The sequence below is a fragment of the Chlamydomonas reinhardtii genome, chromosome 12, assembly GCF_000002595.2.
Source record: "Chlamydomonas reinhardtii strain CC-503 cw92 mt+ chromosome 12, whole genome shotgun sequence".
Taxonomy (NCBI): Eukaryota; Viridiplantae; Chlorophyta; class Chlorophyceae; order Chlamydomonadales; family Chlamydomonadaceae; genus Chlamydomonas; species Chlamydomonas reinhardtii.
Genome location: NC_057015.1, coordinates 9,320,109 through 9,346,127, shown reverse-complemented (window position 1 = coordinate 9,346,127; position 26,019 = coordinate 9,320,109). Strand labels below are relative to the sequence as shown.

The window sequence follows — 26,019 nt, the reverse complement described above, 5'->3', positions numbered from 1 at the left end:
GCACGTCAGACACGCTCACCACAGCGTACGGCCAGGCCGACAGTTCAGTTAGCGGCCAATCGAACAAGTTCCCCGGCCAATAAATAGCAGCTGATTGCAGTTGTTATAAAGACTGTAATTCTTGTGCTTGTCAGACAAAGCGCGCACGGCGCCATTACAAAGTTCGCATTTCAGTTTGCTAATGCTTGGTGCCTGATGCACAGCTCGATTGTCTGCATATCGTGCAGGCTGTATCCCGACTCGCTACAGCAGTAGGCTGTCAGGGTGGCGTTGTTTAAACCTGACGGCAGAGCACAGAGCGCTGTACGCGTGGCTTGTTTGTTGCCTTGACCGCGCCAACAACACTCTGTCGCTGCGCTCGCCGTTTACCGCCACGAGCATGTTGGTTGTGCCGAGCTGAATTCAGCCTGGAGCACAATGACAAGCGATGTTTCAAAGGTGCGCCCGAGAAAAAACTCTGAAGGTTCTTCTAGGCCGACTGTTCGCGATTGTCTCGTTCTTCAGGCCCTTGCCGCCGCGACCGATTCGAGGGGATACTTTGAGCAGATAGCACCGCGGCTAGAGGGCAATGGTTGGCCACGCGTCAACTAGGTGTCATCGCGTTTGGCCTTGACCACCTGTTATTCAAAGCGGTCGGTTGGAGTGCAAGCATTCACCGCTACTTGTCCGCACAAAATAAATGCAGGACGTTGAGGCGGGCGCCCAGACTGGCACGGGCGCGGTCCCCAGCACTAGCTCGCCACCAAACGCGGCATCGAAACCGCGCAGCCGCAGCCGGCGTGGCCATTCCACGGCCAGCAAGTTCCTGACTCGCAGTGACACGCTCGCGGTGCTCAACCGCGTGCTCGCGAACGATGGCGTCTCCTCAACAACAGGCCGGGAGGAGGTCGCCAGCCCTACGGGGGGCGCGGACGGCACGAACCCGGCCCCTGCGAACACCGAGGAAAGCCCCAGCCTGGGCCAGGGCCAGCCCCTGGCATTCCTGCAGCGCCTGTCGGAGCGACTGCAGAGGTGCGCCATAGTAGTTTACTGCACCTGTAGATACTGCTTTTGGGGCTTGTGCCCGTCAAGGGGCGGTGTGCGCGTGTGCGCGTGCAGAAAGGGGCACGGTGGTTAGTCTGCCATGTTGCGTGGGGCGCCGGACAGGCCCTATGTGCGTGCGGGGTCTCAAATCGGGTGGCAAGCATTGAGGGTAGTTAGTTGGGTGCCTAGGTAGGTAGGTGGGAGAAGGGTAGTCGGGCAGTTAGTTAGCGCAGCAGCCGCGCACATGTGTGTGCTCTTGCTCACCTGCCCATTCATGTGCGTGTCATCGCAGGGCCGGCCTGACGTTTCCGGGCGTGGAGGTGCGCTGGCAGGACCTGCAGGTGGCGGTGGACGTGCCGCCGCGGGCCGCCAAGGTGGGAGCGGGGCGGCGGGTGTGTGTGTGTGTGTGTGTGGGGGGGGGGGGTCCAGGTTGGGGTGTGGGTGTAAGGGGGAAGGGGGGAGAGAGGGGTTGTCTTTACGATTCCCAGTAAGAATTCAGAAATACAAAAACGTAGGACAAGGGGGAAAGGTGGGAAGGGGCAGAGGAGGAGGGGAGGGGAGGAGGTGTATGAGGCGTCAGTGAGCGAGGCAAGGGTGGCAGGGAGGTCGAGTGTGGCACTACGGCAGGCACACGGGTGTGCGTCGCCGGGGTCCTGCCCCCGACACACAGTGCCTGAAAGCCTCCTTGTCCCCTCTCTCACCCTGCATGTCACGACACGCCGCAACCCACATCCCCTCACACCACCCCGCCACCCCACGCCCTCACCCACACCCCACCCCACCCCCACACCCTGCAGGCGCACAACATCTTCTCCGCCCTGCTGTCCGGCCTCGGCGGCCTGCTGCCGCGCAAGCGCGCCGACGGCGACGGCGACGGCCCCTCCCGCCGCACGGTGCTGGACGCAGGCAGCGGCGTGCTCGCCCCCGGGCGCCTGTGCCTGCTGCTGGGCCCTCCCGGCGCCGGCAAGACCACGCTGCTCAAGGTGCTGGCAGGACTGGCGCTGCCGCCCACGCCCGCCGCCGGCAGCAACGGCACCGGCGGCGGAGCCGCGGGCAAGGAGGGGCCGTGCGGGCCGTCGGAGCGTGTGACGGGCGGGCTGCGTGTGCGCGGCGGCCTGGTGTACAACGGCCTGGTGCCGGGTCGGGACTTTGAGGTGGGGCGCAGCAGCAGCTATGTGAGCCAGGCGGACACGCACATCGGCGAAATGACGGTGGAGGAGACGCTGATGTTCGCGGCGGAGTGCCTGGGGCCGGGGCTGAACCAGGGTGAGCGGGCGCGGGCGGGAGGTGGGGGGGACCTGGGGGCGGGGGGAGGTGCCTGGGGGGCGGGGGGGGGAGCGACGGCCCGTCGCTGAGCCCCTGTTGGGTGTGGCACACCTCTCTGCGTGTCACAGCCCTGTGCCTGCAATCCATTCAAGCACACTAGGACACGCATACACACAAGCACTGACACACGCATCCCCTCTATCACCATCCCCCCATCCCAGAGCTGCACTCGCTGCTTCTGGAGCGCGAGGCGGCTGCCGGCATCGCCGCCGACCCCGAGCTGGACGACCTGTGGCAGGCGGCGTACGGCCCGCACGGCCACAGCCTGTTCGTGGAGGTGAGGGGGGGACGAGGGGTGGGGTTTTGGGGGGGGGAGATGGGGGCGGCGTGTGTGTGTATGGAGCGGGGCAGTCACATGAGCCTCTGCGACCCCCAACCCGAAGGGGCGGGTGGGGCCGTGTAGGGTGGAGGGTGAAGCCGGGAGGTTGCAGCGGGGAGGGGGTCAGGTCTGGGTCGGGTAGCCGAGGGAAGCGACGCCCTGTGACACGTGCTGACACCCCCTCCCCTTTCCTCCCCCACGCCCCTCCCTCCTCGCTCCCCTCCCCCACGCCCCTCCCTCCTCCCTCCCCTCCCGCCCCTCCTCTCAGCTGTTTGCCCGGCTGCTGGGTATCGACCACGTGATGAACACGGTGGTGGGCAATGAGCTGCTCAAGGGCATCAGCGGCGGACAGAAGCGCCGCGTCACGGCAGGTGGGAGCCGGCGGCGGGGATGGGAGGCGGCGGGGGTGGGAGGCGGCGGGGGTGGGAGGAGGAGGAGGGGGCGAGAGGCGGGTGGGCGCAACAGTGGGTTCAGCTGCCCGAGCCCAACGAGGAGGGAAGCGGTGGGAGGTGGGGGTAGGCCCGGGATCGGGGTTGTGTGGTGGGGATGGTGCCGCCATGACCGTGTCCCCCACGCAACAACCCTCCCCCCCACCCCCACACTCACACCACCACCACCACACACACACACAGGCGAGATGGCTGTGGGCTTTGCCAACGTCATGATGCTGGTGCGTGCGGGGCGCGTGCGGGCATGCGGCCTTGCAGTATGCGGGCGTGTGCGGGCGTGCACGTGTGTTGGAGGCGCACAGGGGGGACGGTCGACACCCTGGGGTGCAAGACAAGCGGGACACGGCGATGTGGAGGAAGAGGCCGGCATGTGTGATCATGCGGCATGCCGACCGCCGCAAGCGCCCGGCGCACCAAACCCCCGACCCCGAACCCCTGGCCCACAACCTCACAAGCCCTGCAAACACACATACACACACGCCCCCCCCTAACCCCACAGGACGAGATCACCAACGGTCTGGACTCCAGCTCGGCGCTGGCCATTACACGCAGCCTGCGCAACATCTGCAAATACGTCAACGTGGGTGGTGCGGGCGCGGGGCGTGGGGGCTGTGTTGGTGTGGTTGGGGGTTTGGGGGTTTGTGGCGGCGGCGCCGGGGTTGCTGCACTACTGTTCCTGGCTACGCGTTCACTAAGTGAATAAATGAAGTGAATAAATGTAACCCCTCCTCTTCCCCCCACACACGCCCACGCCCACAGGCCACCATGGTGGTGTCGCTGCTGCAGCCCAGCCCCGAGGTGTTCGAGTGCTTTGACGACGTCATGCTGATCAGGTGGGGGGCTAGGGCGCGTCTGTGTGTGTGTGTGTGCGTGTGTGTGTGTGTGTGTGTGTGTGTGTGTGTGTGTGTGTGTGTGTGTGTGTGTGTGTGTGTGTGTGTTGGGTTTGGCTGTGTGGAAGTCAGTGGTTACGGCATGGGTTGCTGCGCACGAGTGGCGGGCGGGAGCTGGGCGTCTCCCCCTCCCCATATATTTTGTCTGAATCAATCATGAGTGCAATCCCACACCTCTCCACACATCCCACCTCCCCGCAGTGGCGGCCAGCTGGTGTTCCTGGGCCCTCGCGAGGACGTCATGCCCTTCTTCAGCCGCCTGGGCCTGGCGCCGCCGCCCACCAAGACAGACGCAGACTTCCTGCAGGTGCGCCGTGTGCGTGCGTGCGTGCGCGTGCGCGGCACTAGCTAACGCAGTGCGATGCCATCAGTCTTGTCGTGCATGGGCGGTTGTGTGAGCGTGCGCGCGCTGACCTGAATGCAAGTCCCCTCGCAAGAACGCAAGAACTACGCGATCCCCTTCCCATCCCGAATCCCCCCCTCGTCCCATGACCCGCACGCAACGCCTCACATCCGCCTGCTGCTTAGCCCGCTACCGTTACCCTCTGCTGCTCCCTGTCCCCGCTGCCTTACCCTCTGCTCACCCTGCCCCGCCCCGCCCCGCCCCCCCACCCGCAGGAGGTGACCGCCACGCCCGCCTACCAGCGCCGCTACTGGGTGCCCGACGGCCTGGCCGCCACCTGCGGCCACAAGTGGCTGTCGCCGCGGCGGCTGAGGCAGGAGTTTGACCGCTGCTGGGCGGGCGAGAGGCTGGCGGGGGCGCTGGCGGCGGCGCCGGCCTCGCACCAGCTGCAGCACATGGTGCTGCACAAGGACAGGTGGGGGCGGGTGTTACATTCATGATTATTCAAGAAGTGAAGGGGGTGCGGGGGTTTTGTAGATTGTAGCCCAGCCTAAACCGAACCCAATGCAATAGAGCGAGGAGGAGAGCGGGGGGTTGCAAGCATGGTTAGTTACGACAGTGGTAGTGGGGGGGGGTTGAGGTGGAGTGGACTGGGGTGGGGGGTCTTCTTCATCACCCGCCACTCACCACGTTCCACCCGCCCACCATCTTGCACCCGGCCAGGTACGAGCTGAGCCTGCTGGCCATGTGGGGCGCGGTGCTGCGGCGCGAGTTCCTGCTGTTCACACGCAACAAGGTGTTCTTCATCGCGGGAGCCGTGCAGGTGGGGGGCGCGAGCCAGCGAGCGAGGGCGGGAGTGTGTGTGGGCGGCTGGGTGGGTGGGTGAGGGTGCGAGTGAGGCTTCTGAGGGCGAGGGAGTACTGGATTATACGCGCGCGCTGTGGTTGTCGGCTGTGCCTTTCACCTACCATTTATTTAGCTGATCATGAATGTGACCCCCTCTCCTCCTCCTCCCCGCTCCTCCCCCCCCACCCCTCCCAGATCGCCTTCACCGCCTTCCTGGTGTCCACCACCTTCATCCAGCTCAGCACCAGCTCCTTCCCGGACGCCAACCTCTTCCTCAGCGTCATGTTCTTCTCGCTCATGACCATTTTCATGGTGAGGTTGAGGGGGGTGTTCAGTATGGTGGGGCGGTTTGTGCAGTGTGTAGGGGTGGGGGGAGGGAGGTGGAAGAGGGGGAGGGCGTGGTGCCAATGCGCCATGCAGGCGTTTTTCACACGTAACCGTTTCTCTTACTCGTACAGGGCGGTTTCAACTTCGCGCCCATCTACTGCCAGCGCCTGCACGTGTTCTACAAGCAGCGCGACCACCGCTTCTACAGGTGGGGGAAGGGGCCACGTGGGGGGTTGGGAGGGGTGCCGTGTGGCAGGGCTGTTGGTCGGACGGGTGTGGCGTGTCGGGACGTGTTAGCACGTCGGGACGTGCCGTCTTCCAACAAGCCATGCCTGGAACCCGTTCCTCAAGATTGTCTACCGTCTACCACTTCCTCAACTAATCATGAATGTAACCCCTGCCCGCCCGCAGCCCTGTGGCCTACGCGGTGGGCTGCTGCGCCATGCGGCTGCCTGAGCTGGTGCTGCAGAGCGCCGTGTGGGCGGTCATGGTGTACTTCAGCGCCGGGTTCGCCATGGACGCAGGCCGGTGAGGAGCAGGGCAGAGGAGGGAAGGGGAGGGCAGGGGAGAGGAGAGGAGAGGCGCCAACGGGGGCTGTTTTATGAATAGGAGCGAGGTTTAGATGGGGAGTGAGTCCCGAGTGGTGCGGACTGGAGGCGGGCCGGGACTGATGATGTTGGCAGTGGGGCATGCCGTGGTGTGCCGTATGGGGCGAATCCTGTCTTTGTGTTGCTCGGTGTGTCGTCCCTCCATCTCAGCCTCGTCACCCTCTACCCCACCCTCTCCCCCAACCCCCACCGCCCTCCCCCCAGCTTCTTCGTCTACTTTGCCTGCCTGGTGGCGGGCGGCTTCTACTCGGTCACCATCTTCCAGCTGCTGGGGGCCATCACCCGCAACGAGGTCATCTCGCAGGTGCGGTGTGTATGGCTCTGTGTGTGTGTGTGTGTGTGTCTATGTGTGTGTGTTGCTGTGCGTGTGTGTTGCTGTGTGTCTGTGTGTGTGTGTGTGTGTGTGTGTGTGTATGTGTGTGTGTGTGTTGAAGAGGGAAACAGAACGTGCATGTGTGTTTGTTTGTGTGGGGTCGTGTGGATGTGCGTGCTCGTAACGCCCCTCACATGCGCACACACACGCTCACACTCCCAAGGCACACGCACTCACGCCCCCCAACCCACCCCACCCGGCTCCTTGCCCCCACCACCACCCCCACCACCACCACACGTCCCTCAGGGCCTGGGTGCGGTCATGCTGATGCTGTCGGTGCTGGCCAGCGGATTCCCCATCGCGCGCAGTGAGTGGCCCCGGCAGTAAGCCGTAGCAGCAGTGGTAGTGGTAGCAGCGGCGGCCGGCAGCATAAACCCCTTCCAAAAGATCCCAATCCACACATGGTGCTCGACTTCGCCTCAATGTGCGCCCTGAGTAACCACGAGCGCCACTGCGCCAGCAACTGCACTTGACGATCAGTAATACATGTAAACGCACTCACACCTCCTCCGTCCCTTTCAAAACTCTTGAGCTTGTGCACACGCCTCCCCCCTTCCACAACTACTCATGAATGTGACCCCCCCCTTCTTTCCCCGCGCCCGCAGCCTCCATCCCCGGCTGGTGGATCTGGTTCTACTGGATCAACCCCATGGCCTGGGTGCTGCGCGCCATGGCTGTGTCGGAGCTGACGGCGCCGCACTGGGGCTCCACCTCGGCAGCCGAGTACGACCAGCCGGACATGAGCATGGGCGAGGTGAGGACTGGGGGGGGAGGGCGGGGGAGGACTGGGGGGGGACTGTGGGGAGGACTGTGGGGAGGACTGGGGGTTGCAAGGATTGGTACAGACAAGTGTAGCGGGGGTGGGGACTGGAGGGAGGAGGCAGGACTGGGAGGGAGGGACGAGGCATTTGCAGCACTGAGCTCATACAGGCACAGCGGAAGACCAGATTACCTCTGGTACACCCAAGGCCCCCTACCTCCACCTGCCTGCCTGCGTGCCTGCACAAAATCAAAAAGCTAAAGAAACCCCGCTTCAACGCACCCACCCTACCACCCCTCCTGCTCCCCCCCCAGTACGCGCTGCTGTCTCGCGGCTTCTACACCAGCTGGAAGTGGGTGTGGGCGGGCCTGGGCGCGGTGGTGGGCGAGAGCCTGCTGCTGCTGGCGCTGCAGATCCTGGCGCTCACCTACATGCCGCGTGAGTGTATCAGAGTGTGGGGGTGGGAGGTGGAGGTGGAGGGAGTGGCGTGTGTTTAGGGGGTCGTGTTGGAGGGGGGGAAGGAGAAGGGGGAGGGAGACGGAGGGAGGGGGCTGAGAAAGGAGGGCGATGCAAAGCAACCCATGTGCACCCCACATACTGGGCATGGTACACACAGCTGCCTGCCCCGCCGCCCAACTACACAACTCCCCTCACCTCTTACTTAGTGCACTCTGTACCGCTTCCACCCATGTGTGTCCCCCGCCCCGCAGCCCCCTCCGGCTATCGGCCTCCCCCCGGCGAGGAGGACGAGCTGGTGACTCCGCCCCACCTGCTGCGCCTGGACACCTCCGCCCTGCCCCGCACCGCCACCGGCCTCTCCAGCAACCACACTCACACCACCGCGGCTCTGGCCCCCGAGCCCGCCGCCACCGGCCCCGCCCCCGCCGCCGTGCCCGCCATCGAGCTCTCCCCCGCCGTCGCCGCCGCCGCCGCCGCCTCCCCTGCCTCAGGCAGCTCGGCTCACAGCGGCGGCGCCGGCAGCCCGCCCACCAGCGGCTCCGCCGCCATTGCCGCCGCCGCCGGCGAGGTGGTAATGCACGTCGGTACCAAGCGCAGCAGCGGCAGCGGCAGTGGCGCTGGCGCTGTCGACGGCAAGGGCGGCGCTGTTGCTGTGACGGCGCACAGCGGCGGCGGCACCAACCTGTCGTTTCGGCCGGTGGTGTTTGCCTTTGAGGGCGTCAACTACTTCGTTCCAAACCCCAAGGGCACCGGTGAGCAGCAGCAGCAGCAGCAGGGGCGCGTTGTGTGGGAGTTGCGGGGGCTTGGGGCGTGGGGACCAGGTTTTGGAATTTTGACCAAATAATTACATGCACAGTTTTGTGTAGCCTGACACGCAGCCTGGCAGGAATCCGTTTTACACAGTGTTCCCAACACCGCAAACACACAACTTACAAAATATACTCAAACGCGCGCACAGGCGAGCTGCAGCTGCTCAATGGCGTGAGCGGCGTGTTCCTGCCGGGCGTGCTGACGTCGCTGATGGGCGCCAGCGGCGCGGGCAAGACCACTCTGATGGACGTGCTGGCGGGTCGCAAGACCGGCGGCCGCGCAGAGGGGCGGCAGGTGGTGAACGGCGCGCCCAAGCACATGGGCACCTTTGCGCGCCAGATGGGATACGTGGAGCAGTTCGACGCGCACAACCCCCAGGTGCGTGCGTGTGGGTGTTTGAAACGCCGGAAACCGCACCTGGAGCCCCCTCCCCCCACCCATCTTTCTTCCACCACTCAAACCGACCCAGTACCCCTTCACCACAACGCCACGAGTGCCTCCGATCTACCACTTCTTTAAATGGTCACGCATGCAACTGCTGCCCCCACCCACCGCCACACACACACACACACACACACACACACACACACACACACCGCCACACACACACACAGGCCACGGTGCTTGAGGCGCTGCTGTTCAGTGCGCGGCTGCGTGTGCCGCCCGGGGTGCTGGCGGGCGCCGCCATCCGGGCCTATGTGGAGGAGGTCATGCAGGTGGGTGGAGGGGAGGAGGAGGGGTGGGGAGGGGGTTGAGGATTGAAGGGTGGTTATAAATACCAGTTTAAAGGGGGGGGAGTGGGGGCGGCTAGGCAAGGGTGGAGGGAAGACATGGGGTGGTGCCCGGTGGGAGGGGGTTTGTGGCATGTGATGGGGCAGTGCTGGGATGCAGCTGACTGAAGTTGCGGGGGGCCTGACAGTGTGAGCCGGGTGGCTACAGCATCCGGACCGTACCGTACTGGTGCAACCTCCGCTCCCCTCAACTGCGCGCCGGCCCCACCCCACGGCCGCTCATGTGGTAACGACTTCGTCTGCAGTCTTCAGTGCATCCTGTACCGCTTTTCCAAACATCCCTGCAACCCCTCCCCTCTCTTCCCCTCCCCTCCCCTCACCCTCCCCTCCCTTCCCCTCCCCCTCCTCCTCCTGCCCCCAGGTGGTGGAGCTGGGGCCTCTGGCGCAGCACACGGTGGGCTACGGCGGCGGCGGCGGCGGCGGCCTGAGTACCGAGGCGCGCAAGCGGCTGACCATTGCGTGCGAGCTGGTGGCCAACCCCTCCATCGTGTTCCTGGTGCGGGGGGGAGGGAGGGATGTGAGGGCGGGAGGGGTGATGCGAGGGCATGTGTATGTGTGTGTGTGGAGGGGGGCAGAGGCTGAGTGTAGTTGGGGGCGGGGATTGGGGTCGGACGTGGGTGGGGTGGGTGCGTGCTGTTTTGGGCGCCTGTAGCGGGGGCAGGGTCGCTTGGATTGGTTTGGATTGGGCTGGTACTTACAACTTCCCCACACCCACACACACACATACCCACCCGCACAGGACGAGCCCACCACGGGTCTGGACGCGCGCGCCGCCGGCATGGTGATGCGCGCCGTGCGCAACACCGCCGCCACCGGGCGCACCGTGGTGTGCACCATCCACCAGCCCAACCGCGAGATCATGGACTTCTTCGACGAGTGAGTGAAGGGGCCAGTGGGGGGGCAGGGGCAGTGAGGGCAGGGGGGCAGGGGCGGAGGGGGGTTGGCATGTTGCAACGAAACACGAGCAAGTCTGGAACCGCGGCGCGGTGGCAGCGGGGGCGGCGGCGGGGGCGGGGACGGGCCGGTGTGGAGGTGGGAGACGATGCAGGCCTGCCGCGTTGTGGGCCCGCGGGGGCTTGGTGTAAGGGGCTCAGTGGGCTTTTGTAGGGGCCTTGTGGTTGCGGGGGCACTTGCGGGAGGCGTGCCGGCATGATGCGCGTTACTCCTTCTCTCACTCCTTTGTCTCACTCCTTTCTTATCTCCCGCTCGCTCACACACGCAGGCTGCTGCTGCTCAAGCCCGGCGGCCGCATCATCTACAACGGCGCGCTGGGCTACGGCCCCGGCAAGGCCGTCGGCGGCCAGGCGGTGGTGCCGGCGGCGGGCGGCGGCCCTGGAGGTGGCGGCGGCGGGCAGCAGGCGCGGCTGATCTCCTACCTGGAGGGCGTGCCGGGCGTGCCGCGGTGAGAGCGGGGGCGCGGAATCCAACTCTGCCAGAACACACAGACCCCCAAACACTACGTCTTTGTGCTGTGTCTTTTCCTTTGTGCTCTAACGAGTAATCACTGACTCTAGTCATCCATGTGCACGGCCTCCCCCCCTCCCCCCGCAGCTACCAGCAGCTGCTGAACCCGGCTGACTGGATGCTGGAGGTGACCAGCCCCGCGGCGGAGCGGCAGCTGGGGATGGACTTTGCGGAGCGCTGGGCGGCCAGCGCCGAGGCCGCGTGAGTGTGGAGCTGGTTGTGTGTGTGGGGGGGGGCAAACCCCACTAAACCAAGACCCAGCCAGACAGGCCGCAGGGGGCAGGGGGCAGCTGCTGGGATGGGGATGGGGAGCTGAGGTGGACTGGGCGGCAGCAGGGTCGTGGGCGGTGCACATCGGCTGGTCGTATACGGGGCGTGTTAGGGGGATGGGTGGTTAGGGGGGCTTGGTGCTCGCAGCGTTGTTGCACGCGTGTCAGCGTCTCGCTTGTAGACTATGTACTCTGTGGCATCGAATGGTCGGTCATGTTCCAATATTTCCTTCGTATTTCCCTGCTGACTGCGCTCGTGTTCTCGCTCGCTCGTGTGCTCACCCGCAGTGAGGCCGAGCGGCGCCTGCAGTCCTACATGGTCGGCGGCAGCAGCCCGCCGGCAGGGCGCGCTGCAGCCGGAGCCGGAGCCGGAGCCGGAGCCGGCGGCGACGCCGAGACCGGCGGCGACGGCGGCGACCTGGCGGCGGCTGCGGCGGCAGAGGCCGCGGAGGCGCAGCGGCGCTTCGCACAGCCGGTGTGGCGCCAGTTCGTGCTGCTGTCGCACCGCGGCCTGGTGAGCGGGGGGTTGTGGGGGGACTGGGCGGGAGGGGGAGAAGTGGGGTTGGGTTGGAGTTGGGAGGGGAGAAGTGGGGATGGTTGCGGGGGCGGGCGGGGTGGAGTGGGGATGTGGGCGGCAGTCGCTGTTCCGGTCGTGTGAAGGGGTGCAGCGGCAGCACAGCACCCTCTGTTTTCAGTGGGGTCGGTCGCGCCCACCCCACCAGCCTTGCCCCACGCCTTGGAAATCACCCGCTCCCCTCCCCTGGACTGGCAGTGCTGTGGTGGACTCTGTGCCCGGTGCTCCACTTTATCGTCTCTAAAACTATGCACCCACTCCCCACCCTCTACCCCCCGCCACCCGCCCGCCCCCCTCCTGTCAGATGTCTTACTGGCGCATGCCCGCCTACAACCTGCTGCGGCTGCTGGTGACCATTGCGCTGGGGCTGGCGCTGGGCACCCTGTACTGGGGCCGCGGCGACAACAGGTGGGGGCGGGTGGAGGGCGGCAGGGAGGTGGAGGGCAGGGAGGTGGAGGGCAGGGAGGGGTACTCCATCCCGGAACTTCAAAGTACATCGGGGGGCACGGGCGGCGCCGAATCAGAGACACGCACGACAACAAGCTAAGACACGACCCAGGCCACTCAACACACCCACCTGCACCCCCGCCTACATCCTCCGCCCCCCCAGGACCACGCTGCTGGGTGTGCTGGACATTATGGGCGCCCTCTACACCACCAGCCTCTTCCTGCCCATGACCAACTGCCTCACCGTGAGTACGCCGCAGCCGCCGCCGCCGTAGCGGGACCCTATCAACGCCGCTGCCCATGCCCTCCCCCCTTGCTCTTCCGCCCCCTCGCCCCTGGGCAACTCCTGCGCTTTGTTATCACTCCATCGTGCACGGGCGGCTACCCACCCACCCCACCTCCTCACCATCCCTACACCGACTGCAACTTCGCGTCTGTAATCATGAATGTACCGTAACCCCTCCCCGCACTCCCCCCCAACTTCCTAATTAATCATGAATGTAACCCCCCACACACATACACACCCCTCAGGTGATGCCGGTGGTGGCCTCGGACCGCGCGGTGTTCTACCGCGAGCGCTCCAGCGGCATGTACGGCAGCCTGGTGTTTGCGGCGGCGCAGGGCTTTGCGGAGGCGCCCTTCCTGTTCGTGCAGAGCGTGGTGTACGTGTGCATTGTGTACAGCACCACGCAGTTCGAGTTCGACAGCGCCAAGGCGATGTGGTTCTGGTGGGTGGATTGTGGGGCGCATGTGTGTGGGATATGTTTAGGGGTGGGGTTAGGGGTAGTTAAATATGTTTCTAAGGAAAAACCCAAGACCCAGAACCCAGGGTTAGGTGTTGACTGTTGAGGGGTGGTAGGTGGGGGCACTGCAGGCGTTGGGTGGGTTGGAGGGGGGGAGGAGGTTGGCAAAGGGACAGGAGTGGAGCTGTCCCTTGTTCCCATTGCGCTGACCTAGGAATCTCTGCCCCCGCCAACCCCGCCCCCCACGCTTTCCCCCTCTCCCCCTCCCGTCTACCCCTTCCTTAACTAATCATGAATGCAATCCCCCCCCCCACACACAGGCTGTTCATCTGGCTCAACCTGCAGTGCTTCACCTACCTGGGTATGGGCGCCATGAACCTCACGCCCAACATGCCCGCCTGCGTCGCGCTCACCAGCCTGTTCGTGCTGCTGTGGAACCTCTTCTGCGGCTTCCTCATCTACCGCGACGTGCGTGACGGGGAGGGGCGGGGGCGGGGGGGCGGGTGCAAAGATGGTTGGAAAAGCGGTACTTGGGGGCTGTGCATGGGTGGACTGAAGCGCGCGTGTGTGTTTGTGTGAGCGAGAGTGTCTGTGCGGGTACGTGCCGTCACGCGCCCCAGAAAGTGTTTCAAACGTCTCGCCGATCTGGTCCGGACATGCCTGACACCCCTCGTCTCATGCCCACCTCTATCCGCGTCCCTCCCCCATACACACGCCCCCACAGGACATCAAGCCCTGGTGGCTGTGGGCCTACTACTTCAACCCGGCCACGTGAGCGGGGGGGGGCGGGAGGCGGGGGGGCTGAGCGGTGCACGTGGTGGCGATGGTGGCGGATGCAAGGTGTAGCGGGAAGGTGTGGTCTTGTGATTTGCGGCTCTGCCGCAGCCGCCTGTACCCCCACCCACCCAACCACCCACCCCGTTCGCGCCATCCTCTTGCCACACACGCTCCACAAACACACACGCTCAACACACACACACACACACACACACACAGTGCCCAAACACACACCGTCCATCCATCACCATGCTACACACGCCGCTGCTCCCCGACCACCTCCTCCCCCCCCACACACACGCAGCTACTCCATCTACGGCTGCATCACCACGCAGCTGGGCGACGTGACCAACGAGTTCATCGAGGTGTCGGCGGGCAACTGGATGAGCGTGGCGCAGTACGTGGAGCAGACCTTCAACTACCAGTGAGTCGGGCCTATGCGTGCGTGCGTGCGTGCGTGTGTGTGTGTGTGTGTGTGTGTGTGTGTGTGTGTGTGTGTTACAGCGGGGACAGAAGTGTGTGTGTCTGTGTGTCTGTGTGTGTGTGTGTGTGTGTGTGTGTGTGTGTTGGAAAAGAGAAAGGGTCGACACTGTGCGGTACTGCGGGTGTGTGTATTTATGTGTCCCCACGCCGGGTCGCCCACTGACTGGCTATCCTCGCAACCCCCCTTCATTACGCGCCCTCTGCCTCCCCAACTTACCGTCCCGCTTCCCTCTCCCCCGCCACCCCCGCCTCCACCGCCCCACAGCTACTCCATGCGCGGCTGGTTGGTCCTCATCATGATTGGCTTCATCGCCTTCTTCCGCGCGCTCTCCTACCTGGGCCTCTCCAAACTCAACTTCCAGGTCCGCTAAATTTGCTTCACAAACAAACCCGCGAGCATTTACTGTGTGCCACGTTTGCGGTCTGCTGCGGAGCGCCATTTGAAATGGGACGTAGGCGCCCAACAAGATGTTTGCATTTGTTACAAGTGGAGTTTGTTGCCGTCGGCGGGGCGTGCTCCTTCTGCTGCTGCTCCTGCCAGACGGTTGGGAATGCCGTTGCTTAGCGTCGCCGGTTTGGCTTCGAGGGAGCAGAAAGGGGAAGGATTGCGATTGATTAGAAAGGGTGTGAAAGTCATATATTCCGCCAGGTTGGTGCCGAGCCGGTTCAACCACCAAGCCCGACCGGAGGCGGGGGTGGGGTTGCGGGGGAAGATGAGGCGATGGACGTGTACATACGCAAGGCGTGTGTGGGTGTGAGCGTGTCGGCGTGTGGGGGCCGCAGGCGATACAGAGGGTAGATGCTGCCGCGGCGTGTGGCGTCCAGGGAGCAGGTTGGGAGAGATCTTATTGTGTACTGGGGATTTCAGGTCGTCGGTGTGATGAGCGGACGCGGTGTTACGAAGAACGTATGCCGCAGCGTCGCCTGCACTGCTTTCGCCCTTACGGCTTTGGAGTGTGTGGCTGCGTGAACGCACATACACACATACACTGCATGAAGCCTTCGGATGCACAAACACACCAAGGGGGTCGGCCGTGCCTTTCTTATCTTTCCGTCCATCATCACCGTAGCAGTACTTATCATGTGCTTTTTCGTTTCTTCAAGAGGGAAAGTTGCTTGCTCGTGGTGCAATTTGCGCTTTCGTTCTTGGCGACGGTCATCGAAGGTGCAGGCTGGTGACTATTGAAAAGCGGCGATCACACTACTGGAGACGAAGAAGACGTTGGAAATTAGCGAGCAATCAAGGGGGCAGCAGGCTGGAGCAGTGTTTTACAATTGCCGGGCCGAGTGACGGTCAGTGCACGAGAGGGAACATTCGGCACGGCTGAAAGGCGGAGTGATCGGCAGAGTGGGTATGAGGAGGCTTAGCTCCCCGCCGGTGTGAAGCGGGGGCGCCTCCGTGTGTGCGTGAGGGTTATTGGGTTCTAGTGCTTGTTGCTGACTTGCTTGTTGCTGAAGCTTGCTGAACTAGAAGCTCACGAAGTGGTTGGCTGGAGCGCGTGTGCGTGATCGATGTACCGTAGTGTTGGCGGCTCCCATCACCTTGCCTCGATTTCGCAAGTTTCGGGTACGGTTGGATTTCGGCTCGGTATTCGGCTTTTCGGAGGTGCTGGGGCTCGTATCGGTCCTTCATGGCTCGGTGCTCTCACTCTTGGTGTGGTGTGTAGGGCGGTGAATCATTTTGGGAAGGAAACTGGGGCTCGGCTCGTGGCGACCGTTTATTGGAGGCTAGCATACTAGCACGCAAGGAGTGTCGCAAACTGCTATCGGCGAGTGGGTGCGTTGTTTCGGTCCTGCGGGGCTTGATTTGTTCCTAGGCTTCCTGCTTTAGCGGGGGCGTGGCGACAACCTAGCGTCTGCAGGCGTCTGCTGCGGCTGAGGCAGGGGTGGCTTGCGGCGCCGCCAGTCCGGTGTGGAGGAAGCGCCGCCGTTGCGGGCCGGCGGGTTATTCTACTGCTGGGGTATGTCTGTTTGCGAGGTTGTTGCGACCACCGTATTACCTTGTTAGTGAGTCGAGCGGGCTATCAGCGCTTGCCGACGCACTGCAGCGCCCCGAGGCGCCGCACTCCGGCAGCGCATTTGTAAACGCTTCTAGAGGCCTAGTCCCCTTGGGCCCTAGTCCCCTTTGGGCTTTGGCCTTGGCACGGCCACCTCCGCCGTCTCAGCCCTGCAGTCTGGGTGGTGGCATGTGCAGCTTCAGGCAGCGCAGCTGGTGGCGCCCCCGGTGCCCCAAATCCTGGCGCGCGGCAGAGCCGGAGCAGGCAGCCATGGGGCGCTGTGATACGCGTGTGGTTGCACAGGGCATCGTGGGATGCATGGAGGAGTGGAGGACCAGCGTCCTCGGGCCTTGCGCCAATCACTTCACCACGCCAGCATCTTTATTATGCAGTTGCACTCGCCCGGTGCACGCCGCCACGTGCTGTCATGCCGTACACTCCACCTACCATACAACATGACTCCGATACAAATACTGGACAGGCCAGGGGCATCGCTGGGCAAGGCGGTGGCAACAGCACGGCTCCGGCTCCGGCGCCGCTTCCTCCCACGGCGCCATACTCAGCCTAGGCAGGCCGATCGCTGGGCCGACCCTGCCCGGAACCCCAACACGCGCACAGCAACACCCAACACTCGCGTGCGCGCCACACAACACCTGCTGCCGGTCTGCAACTCCGCAAGTCCCTGGCGGCCCCTTCATGCGCGCCTGCCGCCATCGCCCCAGTGGATCCGCATCACGGCAGCCCTGTCGGGGCACCCACCACCACCACCACCACCACCGCCACCACCACCACCATCACCACTAACAGCACCACCACCACCACACCGGGGGCGCGGCGGCATGGTGCAGCGCAACGCCTCTGCCGCCGGGCTCTCCATCCTCGCATCCTGTGTCCTCGGCCCCAGAAGGCGTTCCGGCGTGCCCCGCGCCCTCGTTTGCTCCTGCGCGCGATGACGCAGCCCCCCGGTGCCTGCTGCTCCTGAGCTTCGCTAATGATACACCATCCCTTACCGCGGTCTTCATCCTCCTTCTCAACTCAAGGCACTGGCGAAAGCGTCCATACTTGAGAGCATGATCATTCATGCCCTCTTAAATGTGTTGGGCAGCCCGTTCGCTAGGCTGCCACCTCCCGTCCGGATGCATGCAGCACACTAAGAACCACACAGCCCGCACACCGTGTGGCCTGTGCAAGCGTACCTTGCAAAATATCCAAGGCCACCCACACCTTGTTCAGTTCATTGAATATGTAGTCTTCTCTGCCGTTTAGGATTGTTTGCACCACGAACCTCCGATCGCGCCCAGCACCAGCGATGACCAAACGCGCCCTCCACCGGGTATACTAAGTACTGCTAACGTACAACGAATGTTACAACGCAGTCCTGCGGCCCTCCATTCGGATATTGCTGCTGCGTCTGCCTCCGCTCTTGCTGTTGCTGCTTGTCGATGCATGTGCGCCTGTGCGCGGCAGCCCCACGGCTTGCCTCCCCGCTGCCGCTCGGCTGCCCCTCCCCTCCACATGCTCTTGGCCGCCTCCCCAGCTCCTCAGCTGCCCCGCGCCGGCTGCTGCTCCTGCCTGCCACGGCTGCGGGGGCGCCGACCGCCTCGGCTTCTCTCCTCCCCAGCTCGCCGCTGCCTCCGCCTCCTCCTCCTCCTCAGCTGGGCGGGTGCGGTCGCAGCTTGGAGGCGATGCCGCGCCAACAGGTCATGGTGATCAGCAGCGCCACAATCACCTGCAGCAGGGCGGACGGGGGCGGATGAGGGGCGGCGGCAGTGGGCGTGTGTGCATACACACTCCTCTCTCCCCTCCTTCTCCCCCACTCTTACCTATGAGGTTCTGGGCTCCGGGTTGACAATTTTGGGACTGGAATACACTTCCCCGCTCCCCCCTCTTCCCCCCTTACCCCCCTCTGCGCCCACCTCCAGCTGCGGCGACATGTCCTCGCTGTTGATGCCCTCCACCACCGGCACCGGGTCCAGCAGACCGCCCGCCACCAGGCCCGAGTAGGCGGCCACGGAGGCGGTGGCGGCCAGCGACCAGGTCAGTGCCGCGCCCAGCACCTGGGGGGGGGGGCGGGCACGGGGGGTGGGGTAGGGTTACATTCATGACTAGTTAAGGAAGTGGTAGACGGTAGACCATCTTGCGGAACGGGGTGGGGTTGTAGATACCAGCCCAAACTAAACCGCACCCAATGCAATAGAGCGACGGGAAGCAGGGGGCGTGTGTGCGCTATGGACACACAACGAGCGCCTGCGCGTGCGCGCGGGGGCGGCAAAGGAGCAGGGAGCCACGTGGCCTGCCGTCGGATTGCGCCACCTCCCTTGTGCCCACTGCATGAAGCGTGTTCCAGAGACAGGCCCAGAACCGCCATTCCACCATCGCCACCTTTACTACCACCGCCACAGGCGCCCCGCCCCACCATCTCCACCACGTCCGCCATCTCCACCCCGCCCCCGCCTCCTCCACCCACCGCTCCGTATGTTGGCCCCAGCATGGCCAGCTGCCACGGCACGTCCTGGTGCGCCCGCGTGCCGTCCGGGCTGTAGTCGCCGTTCCAGGCGCCCGCCGCCACCCACGTGCCCAGCAGCACGCCCACCAGGGCCGGGAAGGAGGCCCACTCGATGCGCTCGGAGGAAGCCTGGCGGCGGAGGGGGGTGACCGGGTGTGTGTCGGGCGACGTTGGTGGGGCTCGGCGTGTTGGGTGTGGGGTGATGGGTGCAGGATGAGGGGTGTGCGGGATGGGCGTGCAGGTGGGTGGGTGGGTGCGTGGGCGGGTTGCGGAATTGCGGAATTATGGACCGGCGCTAGGTGGATGGTGGTGCGTGGGTAGTCGTGCTGCTGAGGCGAGAGGGGTCCCAGCTCTGAGGCGGTGCAGGCACGTGCTCGCCGGTTTGCAGCAGTGTGCCGTTATGCCGTACACCCGGCCCAACTGACAGCACCCGCCCCAGCCGCCACGGCCCAACCGCCTCAGGGCCCCCTGATCTGCCCGGCCTCCTGCCCGGCCACGCATCACGCTGTGCCCTCCCCCATCAACCCACCCAGATCTGGTGTTGTGCGCGAGAGGTGAGGTGTTGGGGGTGGTGACGAGAGGGCGGGCGCAGTTGTGGCAGGCGCGTTGTTGGAGCCGGGCCGCGTTCAGGGAGGTGCATTGCGTGACGGCACGACGTAATATGACGTGGACACACCACGCCACACCACGTGGTCACAGTGCAGCGCAGCACAGCACGTCATCAGATCCGGATTCTTGCTCCTCAGGCACAAGAAATGCACGGACGCGCTTCGCCCCCGGAGCGGCTGGTGCTCTCCGGTCCGATGCTGCCGACAACAAACAACCAACACCAACATGACGCGACGACGACACACACACACACACACACACACACACACACACACACACACACACACACACACACACACACACACACACACACACACACACACACACACACACACACACACACACACACACACACACACACAAACACACACATATGCAAACGCCGCTTCGCAATTACCTCGTGCAGCAGATGCCGGCGTTGTATAGTCCGGGCACCACGCACAACATTACAGCAAAAGCCCCGCCGGCTACCGCACACTACAGACCCCCACCCCCAGCCCACACAGCCGCGCCTCCGCCCCCCACCTCAGTGGCCAGGATCATGACGCAGTCACCCAGCAGCAGTGTGCCGTCAGAGAACCGCCGCAGCAGCGGGTTGCGCCGCACCAGGTCGCCCAGCTGAGAGCCCGACCCGCCGCCGCCGCCGGCTGCTCCGCCGCCAGCGGCGCCCTTGGCGCCGCCGGTGCGGCGCTGCTGCTGCTTTTGCTGCTTGTCCAGGGTCTGGTGCGGCCAGCGCGGCGGCGGCGGCGGGCGGCTGCTGGCGGTGCCGGGTGGGCTGCCGCCGGGGGTGGAGGGGGTGCTGCTGGCGGCGGTCTTGCGGCCGCTGGTGGTGCTGGAGGGGGAGCGGCCGCCGCCGTCGCCCTTACGGCCGCTGGTTGTCTTGCGCTCCTCCTGTGAGGGGTGAACGGCGTGGTGTGGTGCGAAGGTGGTGCAGTGTTGTGCGGTGCAGGAAGGTAAGGGTTGGAAACAGGCGGACAGAGGCCGTCGCGTGAGAAGGGCAGGAGGCACGGGCTTGCGGGGCAAGCCCTTGTGGGTGCTTGCACGGAGTCGCGCGCCGGCGCTGCGGGATCGCAGGATCCCAGGACCGCGTTGCGTTTCTACTACAATCACCTTTACGGCGCTAGCCACGAAGGAGTCCAGTCGAGAGCCAGCGCGAAGACTCGCGCGGGTCCATCGGGACATCCCGCAAGTGACGACGCACTGCGCCGGGCAGCAGTGAGCTAAGCCGGCTGGCCTGGCGCCCAGCTTCATTTTATGCTAGCTCCAAAATGCAATTGAATTGGTACCGGAAGGGCTCGCTCCGCTTGCGTCACTTTCACGCAGGTAGGCAGCCCCTTTGCAACGTCCTAGTGTGTGTCAGTTATGAGCGACTATGATGCCAATTTCAGCGCTTCTCGTCGAGGTACGGTCGCTTTACAACAGGGCCGATGTCGACCGGCGGTGCACGCGTGCGTTGTTTCTCACTATCTAAGAAGACAGATGCAATAGCAGCGCACAGGAACAAACGCGATGCAATTGATTTGGTTGGTTGATTTTCGCGCCAGTGGCGCGGAGGTGGATCGTTGCGCAGCGCTGCAACACAGCGGGTATTATAGTGAGTCGATGTATTGAGTGCTGCCTGAGAGGAGGAGCGAAGCCGTAGTGTTCGGGGGAAAAAGCCCTCATTGCGCTGGATTTCATTTTGTCGAGTCCGTTACGTTGCATCGATGACGCTGTCCTAATATAGGTGTGCCACACTGTAGAATGCACTTCTATAACGCAGCCTTGGCCACCAACATTCGTGCGACGCTTTCCACAACCAACCAGCGCGCTCGGCCTACTCGCAAAGCCCCGCAAAGACTTATTCACCTATTCATGGCTTGACAAGAAGTAGCGGACCATTGGCCGTGGCCGGGTGGCACGGGCTTCATCAGCCTGGGCGCATTAGCTGCTCCGCACCATAAATGGGGTCTGCCAGCGGCGGCCGGCCCTACGCCCTGGTGTGGACGCCCATCCCCATCATCTCATGGCTCATGCCATTCATTGGGCACCTAGGCAAGTGCGGCGCTGTTATGTGTGTTGGCGGCGGTGGGTGGGCACCAGGCGGCGGCGGAGAACGTCTCCCTAGATGGAGCTGGTGTTGGTGCAGCACGCTGCGTGCTGGATTGCGGCGCGGGGACCAGCTTGGTCAGCAGCCCAAGGGCGCAAGGCCGGGCCTGCCCCGTTGACACATACATACCGTACAGTTACTGCTGCCGTACGACCGCAGGCGTGTGCGCCTCCTCTGGCCGTACGTACGACTTCGCGGGGCCGTACACAGTCAACGAGGATGACCTACTGTTCGGCAGGCCCATGCGGTGAGGGCGGCGAGGGGGGAGGCCGAGCGGGAGCGGGGCCTGCTGACTAAGCCCAGTGGTGGTGTGTGGGGGCGGTGGCAAAGCAGGCGGGCAAGTCTGGCAACGGAGCAGGCGGCGGGGTGGGTGGGGCCAACACAGGTAGCCGCGCTGGAAGGCCGTCCCGCGCAGCAGAGGCTACTGGTGGCGGTTGCTGCATGACCGCTTGGGCAATGACACGGCGGCTGCAGCACTTGACAAGGCTGCCATGGCGTGCCGGTGCAATGGGCGCCACGCGTGTGTAGGTACATCACACTGAACCCACGCGCCGCCCGCAAGTGCGGCGCCGCCGGCACGGCGGCTTTGGCAGCTGCGGCCAGCGATGCAGACGACATCGGTCGGCAATCAGCACGTTGCGGTGGACGGCCTGACACGTTGAAGGAGGTGGGTGGGAGCATCGGCAGTGGATACGGTCGCTGCGATGTGGAGGCAGGCAGTGGCGGCGGCAAGCCCTGCTGCAAATCGGGTTCTTGCGAGGCCGCCGCCCCAGGCGCCGGTGGTGGCCAGGGCGGCGCATGTTGCGGCACCAGCAGCTGCTCGCAGCAGGAGCGCTGGTCGGCTCCCGCCAAAGCCGGGGCCGTGGCAGGGCCGGCCGGGCGTTCTGGAGGCGGAGGCGGCGGCGGCGGGTGCTGCGGCTGCAGCGGCCAGGCACCCGAGCTGGTGCCGGAGGCGCTGCAGCGGTGCTGGGACCAGCGCCTTGCGTTCGCCGCGGCCACGTACCGGGTGAGTGGCACGCTGGCACGTGAGAGCTTTGGTGGCTGTGTGTGGGGTTCTTTGGCCTTCGGTGCCTCAAGGACAAGGGTGGCGATGGCTGGGGCGGAGTCACCGCACGGCACGCAAAGGGCCCCAGTCAGAGCCTGCGTGGGCACATCTGTGCCGGACCAACATACATGCATTAGTTGGTGTGCCGCACAACATGCTGTGCCCTGTGCGCGTGTGTGTGCTCGCAGCTGATGCCGTACAACCTGCTGACCACCAACTGCCACTGCTTCGTGGCGCACTTCCTCAACGAGGTCGGGTACAGGTGGGTACGGCGGGTGCAGGTGCTGCGGCGCCACGAGCCGAAACGCATTGCTTGTGGCAGCGATACCCGGCACCCTACTTGTCTGCCTGCCCTCCCTGTCTTGAGGGTCCGCAGAGGCGGTTGAACCCGGGAAATACCTTCCTGAAGGTGTCAGCCCTGCTTACCAGCGTCGTGGTGGCTGTGCTGTGATTTCGCATGCAGGGGCGGCGGCTGGCACACGGTGCACTTGGTGGGTGGGTGTCGATCTTGTGCCTAGCGTCGTGCTGGGCTTTGAGCAGCTGCTGGCGCCGTGAGCGTCCGACTTGTACCTGTGTACTACCGGTGTAGCGGCGTACACCGCTTATGCTCGCGACACATTCACCCATGTCCGGACGCTGCTGCCCTGAATGTGTCTCTACTGTGCTGTGCTGTGCAACCGCATGCATAGGGTTGTTCCTGCCTTGAGAATGAAATTTGTTCTAATGTTACCGTATATCTTCCTATAAGTAATTGAGATGTTTAGGATGAGCATGAGAACGAGGTCCCCAACTTTTAACCTGGGGGGAGCTGGGCCCTGAAACGTTGGCAGTGTACCGGCTGCACGTAACCCAGGCGTTTGCATTGACTGGTGTGACGGTGAGGTGCGCCAAGCAGGTCGAACTCAGCTCATGTGGGGCTCCCATGCCTCACCACACTGCAACCCACCCTTACTGGGCTTACTGTTATGCTAGTCAGGTGCAGCCAACGCTAGGTGCACCACACCCAGTGGCAAAGGTTGTGGGTGGGCTTTTCAGTTTTGAGCTGTCCGGGCTACTCGGGGCCTTCCTTAGGTGCCTCCTCGGAGCCTCGGGGCCTTCCTTTGGGACCTCTGGCGTATCAGCAGGGCCGGCCATCGTGCTAGATGAGTTTTGTGAAGATTGGGTCCCAAACGTGTGTGTTTTGGCACATTTCCTCCTGGTCAGATCCAATCAGGTCCATGTTTCTAATCATGGCATTCTAACCGGGGCCCGGAAGGTCTTCTACAAAATAGGGGTAGACTAAATGAGAATTATTCTACTTTAAATTATCATCCTAACAGTCGGCACAACCCTACGCATGCAGGCCGCGCTCGTGTGTGTGTCGGGGCGGCACGTGTCGCTGGGGGCGCTGCTCTACACCTGGCTGCCCTGGCTGCTGTTGGTGACGCTGGGGGTGAGTGAGTGGGTGGGTGGGTGGGTGCGTGTGCATGGCAGAGGGGGGCGTTGTGACTGTTACGGTCGGGACAGGCGAGGTCGGGACTAAGGGCGTGTGATGCGTGTTGTGCTGGGACCGCACAGGGGAGATACGATGTGCGTGCGTTTGTGATTTTGTCCACTGGTACCTCGGCCTTGCACCACCTTCAGGCCCCTGTGGGCATGTTGCGCTGCTCCCAACTACGGCAGTTCTCAATCAAAATTAACCACCCCCCTTCCCCTCCCCTGCATGCTACAGCCCTACTACGGCGGCACCATCTTCATGTGGGTGTACCTGGGCCTCTGCGGGACCCTGACAGCCTGGTTCTTCTTCTACAATTACTGCATTTGGCGAGACCTCAGCTTCACCTAATAACACTGTCGTAGCTGCTTGCTGGTTGGGAATGTACGAGGGCGTGGCTAGCGTGAATGCATTCTTTTTGCTGATTCTGGATAAGTGGATAAGTAGCTGTGGATTGGGTCCGCCGGAGCGCGCGAGCAAAGCCCGTGTGTGCAAACAACGTGGATAGCGCTCGTTTGAGCAACGAGCATGATGGGGTGACCACGCCGCATGAACTTACTTCACGTACGCACCTTGCACGATTATACGTGGTACAGAGTTTTGAGGGACTGTCCCAGGACTGTCCTTTGTTTCTTGGGTTGATGCTTTGCAGTACGTGGATGACACGCTGTTGAATGCCAATGAGTGGCCTGGAGTGCGCGCACAGATTCATGCACAGCCGCGGTCCGTACACATTTTGAGAACGGTCTTGCCTAGCACTGTAGCCTCGACGTACATGTCAATCCGCTATGGTTATCTCCCCGGCAAATTTTCATCATCCTTCAATTAGCCCCTAATCCCTAATCCCTATGTACGCAGTAGGTTGTGCCGGTCTTGTGGACCATGTGTTCATGCGTGTTATGGCAGTAACGCCGAAGCGCCAGTGGGCACTCCAATGCATTTGCTCAACTGCCGAACTTAGAGTGCCCCTCAAACCAATGCCCTCAATCATCTGCACCATTTATGAAATCACCAGCAGCAGAACTCATCAGCAGGCCAGACGGCCCACCCGTTTGGAACGTGGCTGGCAGCCCTCAGTTCACCACCCCTGACCTTGCCCCTGACCGCCCCTGGCGCCCTCAGGTGGACCGCCGTTTGAGCCCGCTCGGCTAGCGCCCCGCAGGTAGAGCGGGATACGCTTGGCCTCGGCGGCGGCGTAATCCACGGGATCCGGCGGCAGCGGCGCATAGAGCCACACCTCGTCAACTGCCGGTGCGTCCATGCTCTTCATGAGCGCGGAGAGCAGGAAGCGGTTCACGGTCGTCTTGCCGGGCGGCACCGGCACGCTGGTCCAGAAGCCGGAGGGGGACTGCAGGATGACCCGGCCCGCACCAATGATCGGGAAGCCCTGGTAGCCCGTGGCACCGCCGCCGCCGAATGACGGGCCCCGGCTCTCGGGGGGAGAGGGCTGGAGAAAGGAGGGACTGCAGCCGAGGGAGCACGGAAGCAGGGGAGGCAAGGGAGGTTGCAAAGGGTGCGGCGGCGGGAAGTCAAATGGTGCACAAATATTATGTGTGACAACTGCGCAGACAGGATACATTGGGTCTGGACACCGAAACTGCGCCGGGATTCCAAGAACGTGGCATGCGCGGGGTGTTGCAACTGACTAGTTCCCCAACTACCGCGACTCAATATAACTGGCACCATGTTCTTTAATTGACCGTATGCTCGCGCCAGCGTACCCATTCAGGTGCGCGCGAGTGGCTCCTCGCATTCACATTCTAAAATGTCATACCGCAGCTTTTGCTCAAGGTTCCCATGCCCTAGCACCTCATCCAACTCACGTGCTGGTTGACTCAATGCCGCTTGTGGCCGAGCAGCGGCGGGAACAGTCCATGGCGGGCGTTGTAAGGGAGGGTAAGGATGGCAAGAGTGCAGGATCGACGCCGCGTAATTCGGAATCTGTATGCTGCAGACAGTGGCAAAAGTGTACAGAGTAAGGACAGAGTGTATAGTGTAAGGGCAGAGAGCTCGGCGGGCTCACCGGTCGCCGTACAACGAACCGGCCCGGTGTGAAATGTGCCCCTCTGTCGCCGTGCATCCGGACGCCAAGGAGCGGTACTAACCGCATGCTGGAGGGCGGACACAGACATGCACGTGCCTGCTGGCTTTGTGTGTCCGTTTCATGCAGCGCTAGCGCAGTGACGAACAGCGGTGTGCCACTGATTGGACTACCCAC

The 26,019-nt window shown here is 63.7% G+C and overlaps 4 protein-coding genes across 5 annotated transcripts; 2 read left to right on the top strand and 2 right to left on the bottom strand.

The window, feature by feature from the left end:
* Positions 1-99: 99 nt before the first annotated feature.
* On the top strand, positions 100-16,178 carry CHLRE_12g540650v5 (uncharacterized protein). Its single transcript, XM_043068746.1, has 34 exons — positions 100-438; positions 686-1,011; positions 1,316-1,397; positions 1,821-2,289; positions 2,511-2,626; positions 2,937-3,039; positions 3,301-3,338; positions 3,617-3,697; positions 3,877-3,950; positions 4,209-4,314; positions 4,626-4,825; positions 5,074-5,173; positions 5,392-5,508; positions 5,655-5,731; positions 5,935-6,051; positions 6,336-6,435; positions 6,751-6,811; positions 7,110-7,258; positions 7,579-7,702; positions 7,975-8,475; positions 8,682-8,911; positions 9,148-9,249; positions 9,686-9,820; positions 10,064-10,200; positions 10,547-10,726; positions 10,876-10,989; positions 11,346-11,571; positions 11,936-12,039; positions 12,242-12,323; positions 12,610-12,806; positions 13,142-13,289; positions 13,546-13,592; positions 13,903-14,022; positions 14,347-16,178. The coding sequence occupies exons 1-34, from the start codon at positions 418-420 to the stop codon at positions 14,450-14,452; spliced, it is 4,890 nt and encodes a 1,629-aa protein (XP_042919215.1). The 5' UTR covers positions 100-417; the 3' UTR covers positions 14,453-16,178.
* A 169-nt stretch (positions 16,179-16,347) lies between these two features.
* CHLRE_12g540700v5 (uncharacterized protein) lies at positions 16,348-20,799 on the bottom strand. Of its 2 annotated transcripts, XM_043068747.1 has the most exons (6): positions 20,304-20,799; positions 19,719-20,084; positions 19,114-19,119; positions 18,546-18,713; positions 17,995-18,135; positions 16,348-17,807 (listed from the first exon to the last, which is right to left on the bottom strand). In XM_043068747.1, the coding sequence occupies exons 1-6, from the start codon at positions 20,373-20,375 to the stop codon at positions 17,730-17,732; spliced, it is 831 nt and encodes a 276-aa protein (XP_042919213.1). In that variant the 5' UTR covers positions 20,376-20,799; the 3' UTR covers positions 16,348-17,729. The 2 variants fall into 2 exon arrangements, with proteins under 2 accessions (XP_042919213.1, XP_042919214.1); XM_043068748.1 differs by lacking the exon at positions 19,114-19,119.
* A 119-nt stretch (positions 20,800-20,918) lies between these two features.
* On the top strand, positions 20,919-24,643 carry CHLRE_12g540750v5 (uncharacterized protein). The gene is made up of 7 exons (XM_043068749.1): positions 20,919-21,227; positions 21,442-21,529; positions 21,811-22,288; positions 22,516-22,589; positions 22,791-22,818; positions 23,670-23,759; positions 24,039-24,643. Exons 1-7 carry the CDS (start codon positions 21,137-21,139, stop codon positions 24,150-24,152), a joined length of 963 nt encoding a protein of 320 aa, XP_042919212.1. The 5' UTR covers positions 20,919-21,136; the 3' UTR covers positions 24,153-24,643.
* Positions 24,644-24,657: 14 nt separating this feature from the next.
* Positions 24,658-25,759, bottom strand: CHLRE_12g540800v5 (uncharacterized protein). Its single transcript, XM_001694012.2, has 2 exons — positions 25,625-25,759; positions 24,658-25,264 (listed from the first exon to the last, which is right to left on the bottom strand). Exons 1-2 carry the CDS (start codon positions 25,675-25,677, stop codon positions 24,880-24,882), a joined length of 438 nt encoding a protein of 145 aa, XP_001694064.1. The 5' UTR covers positions 25,678-25,759; the 3' UTR covers positions 24,658-24,879.
* Between the last annotated feature and the right edge of the window lie 260 nt (positions 25,760-26,019).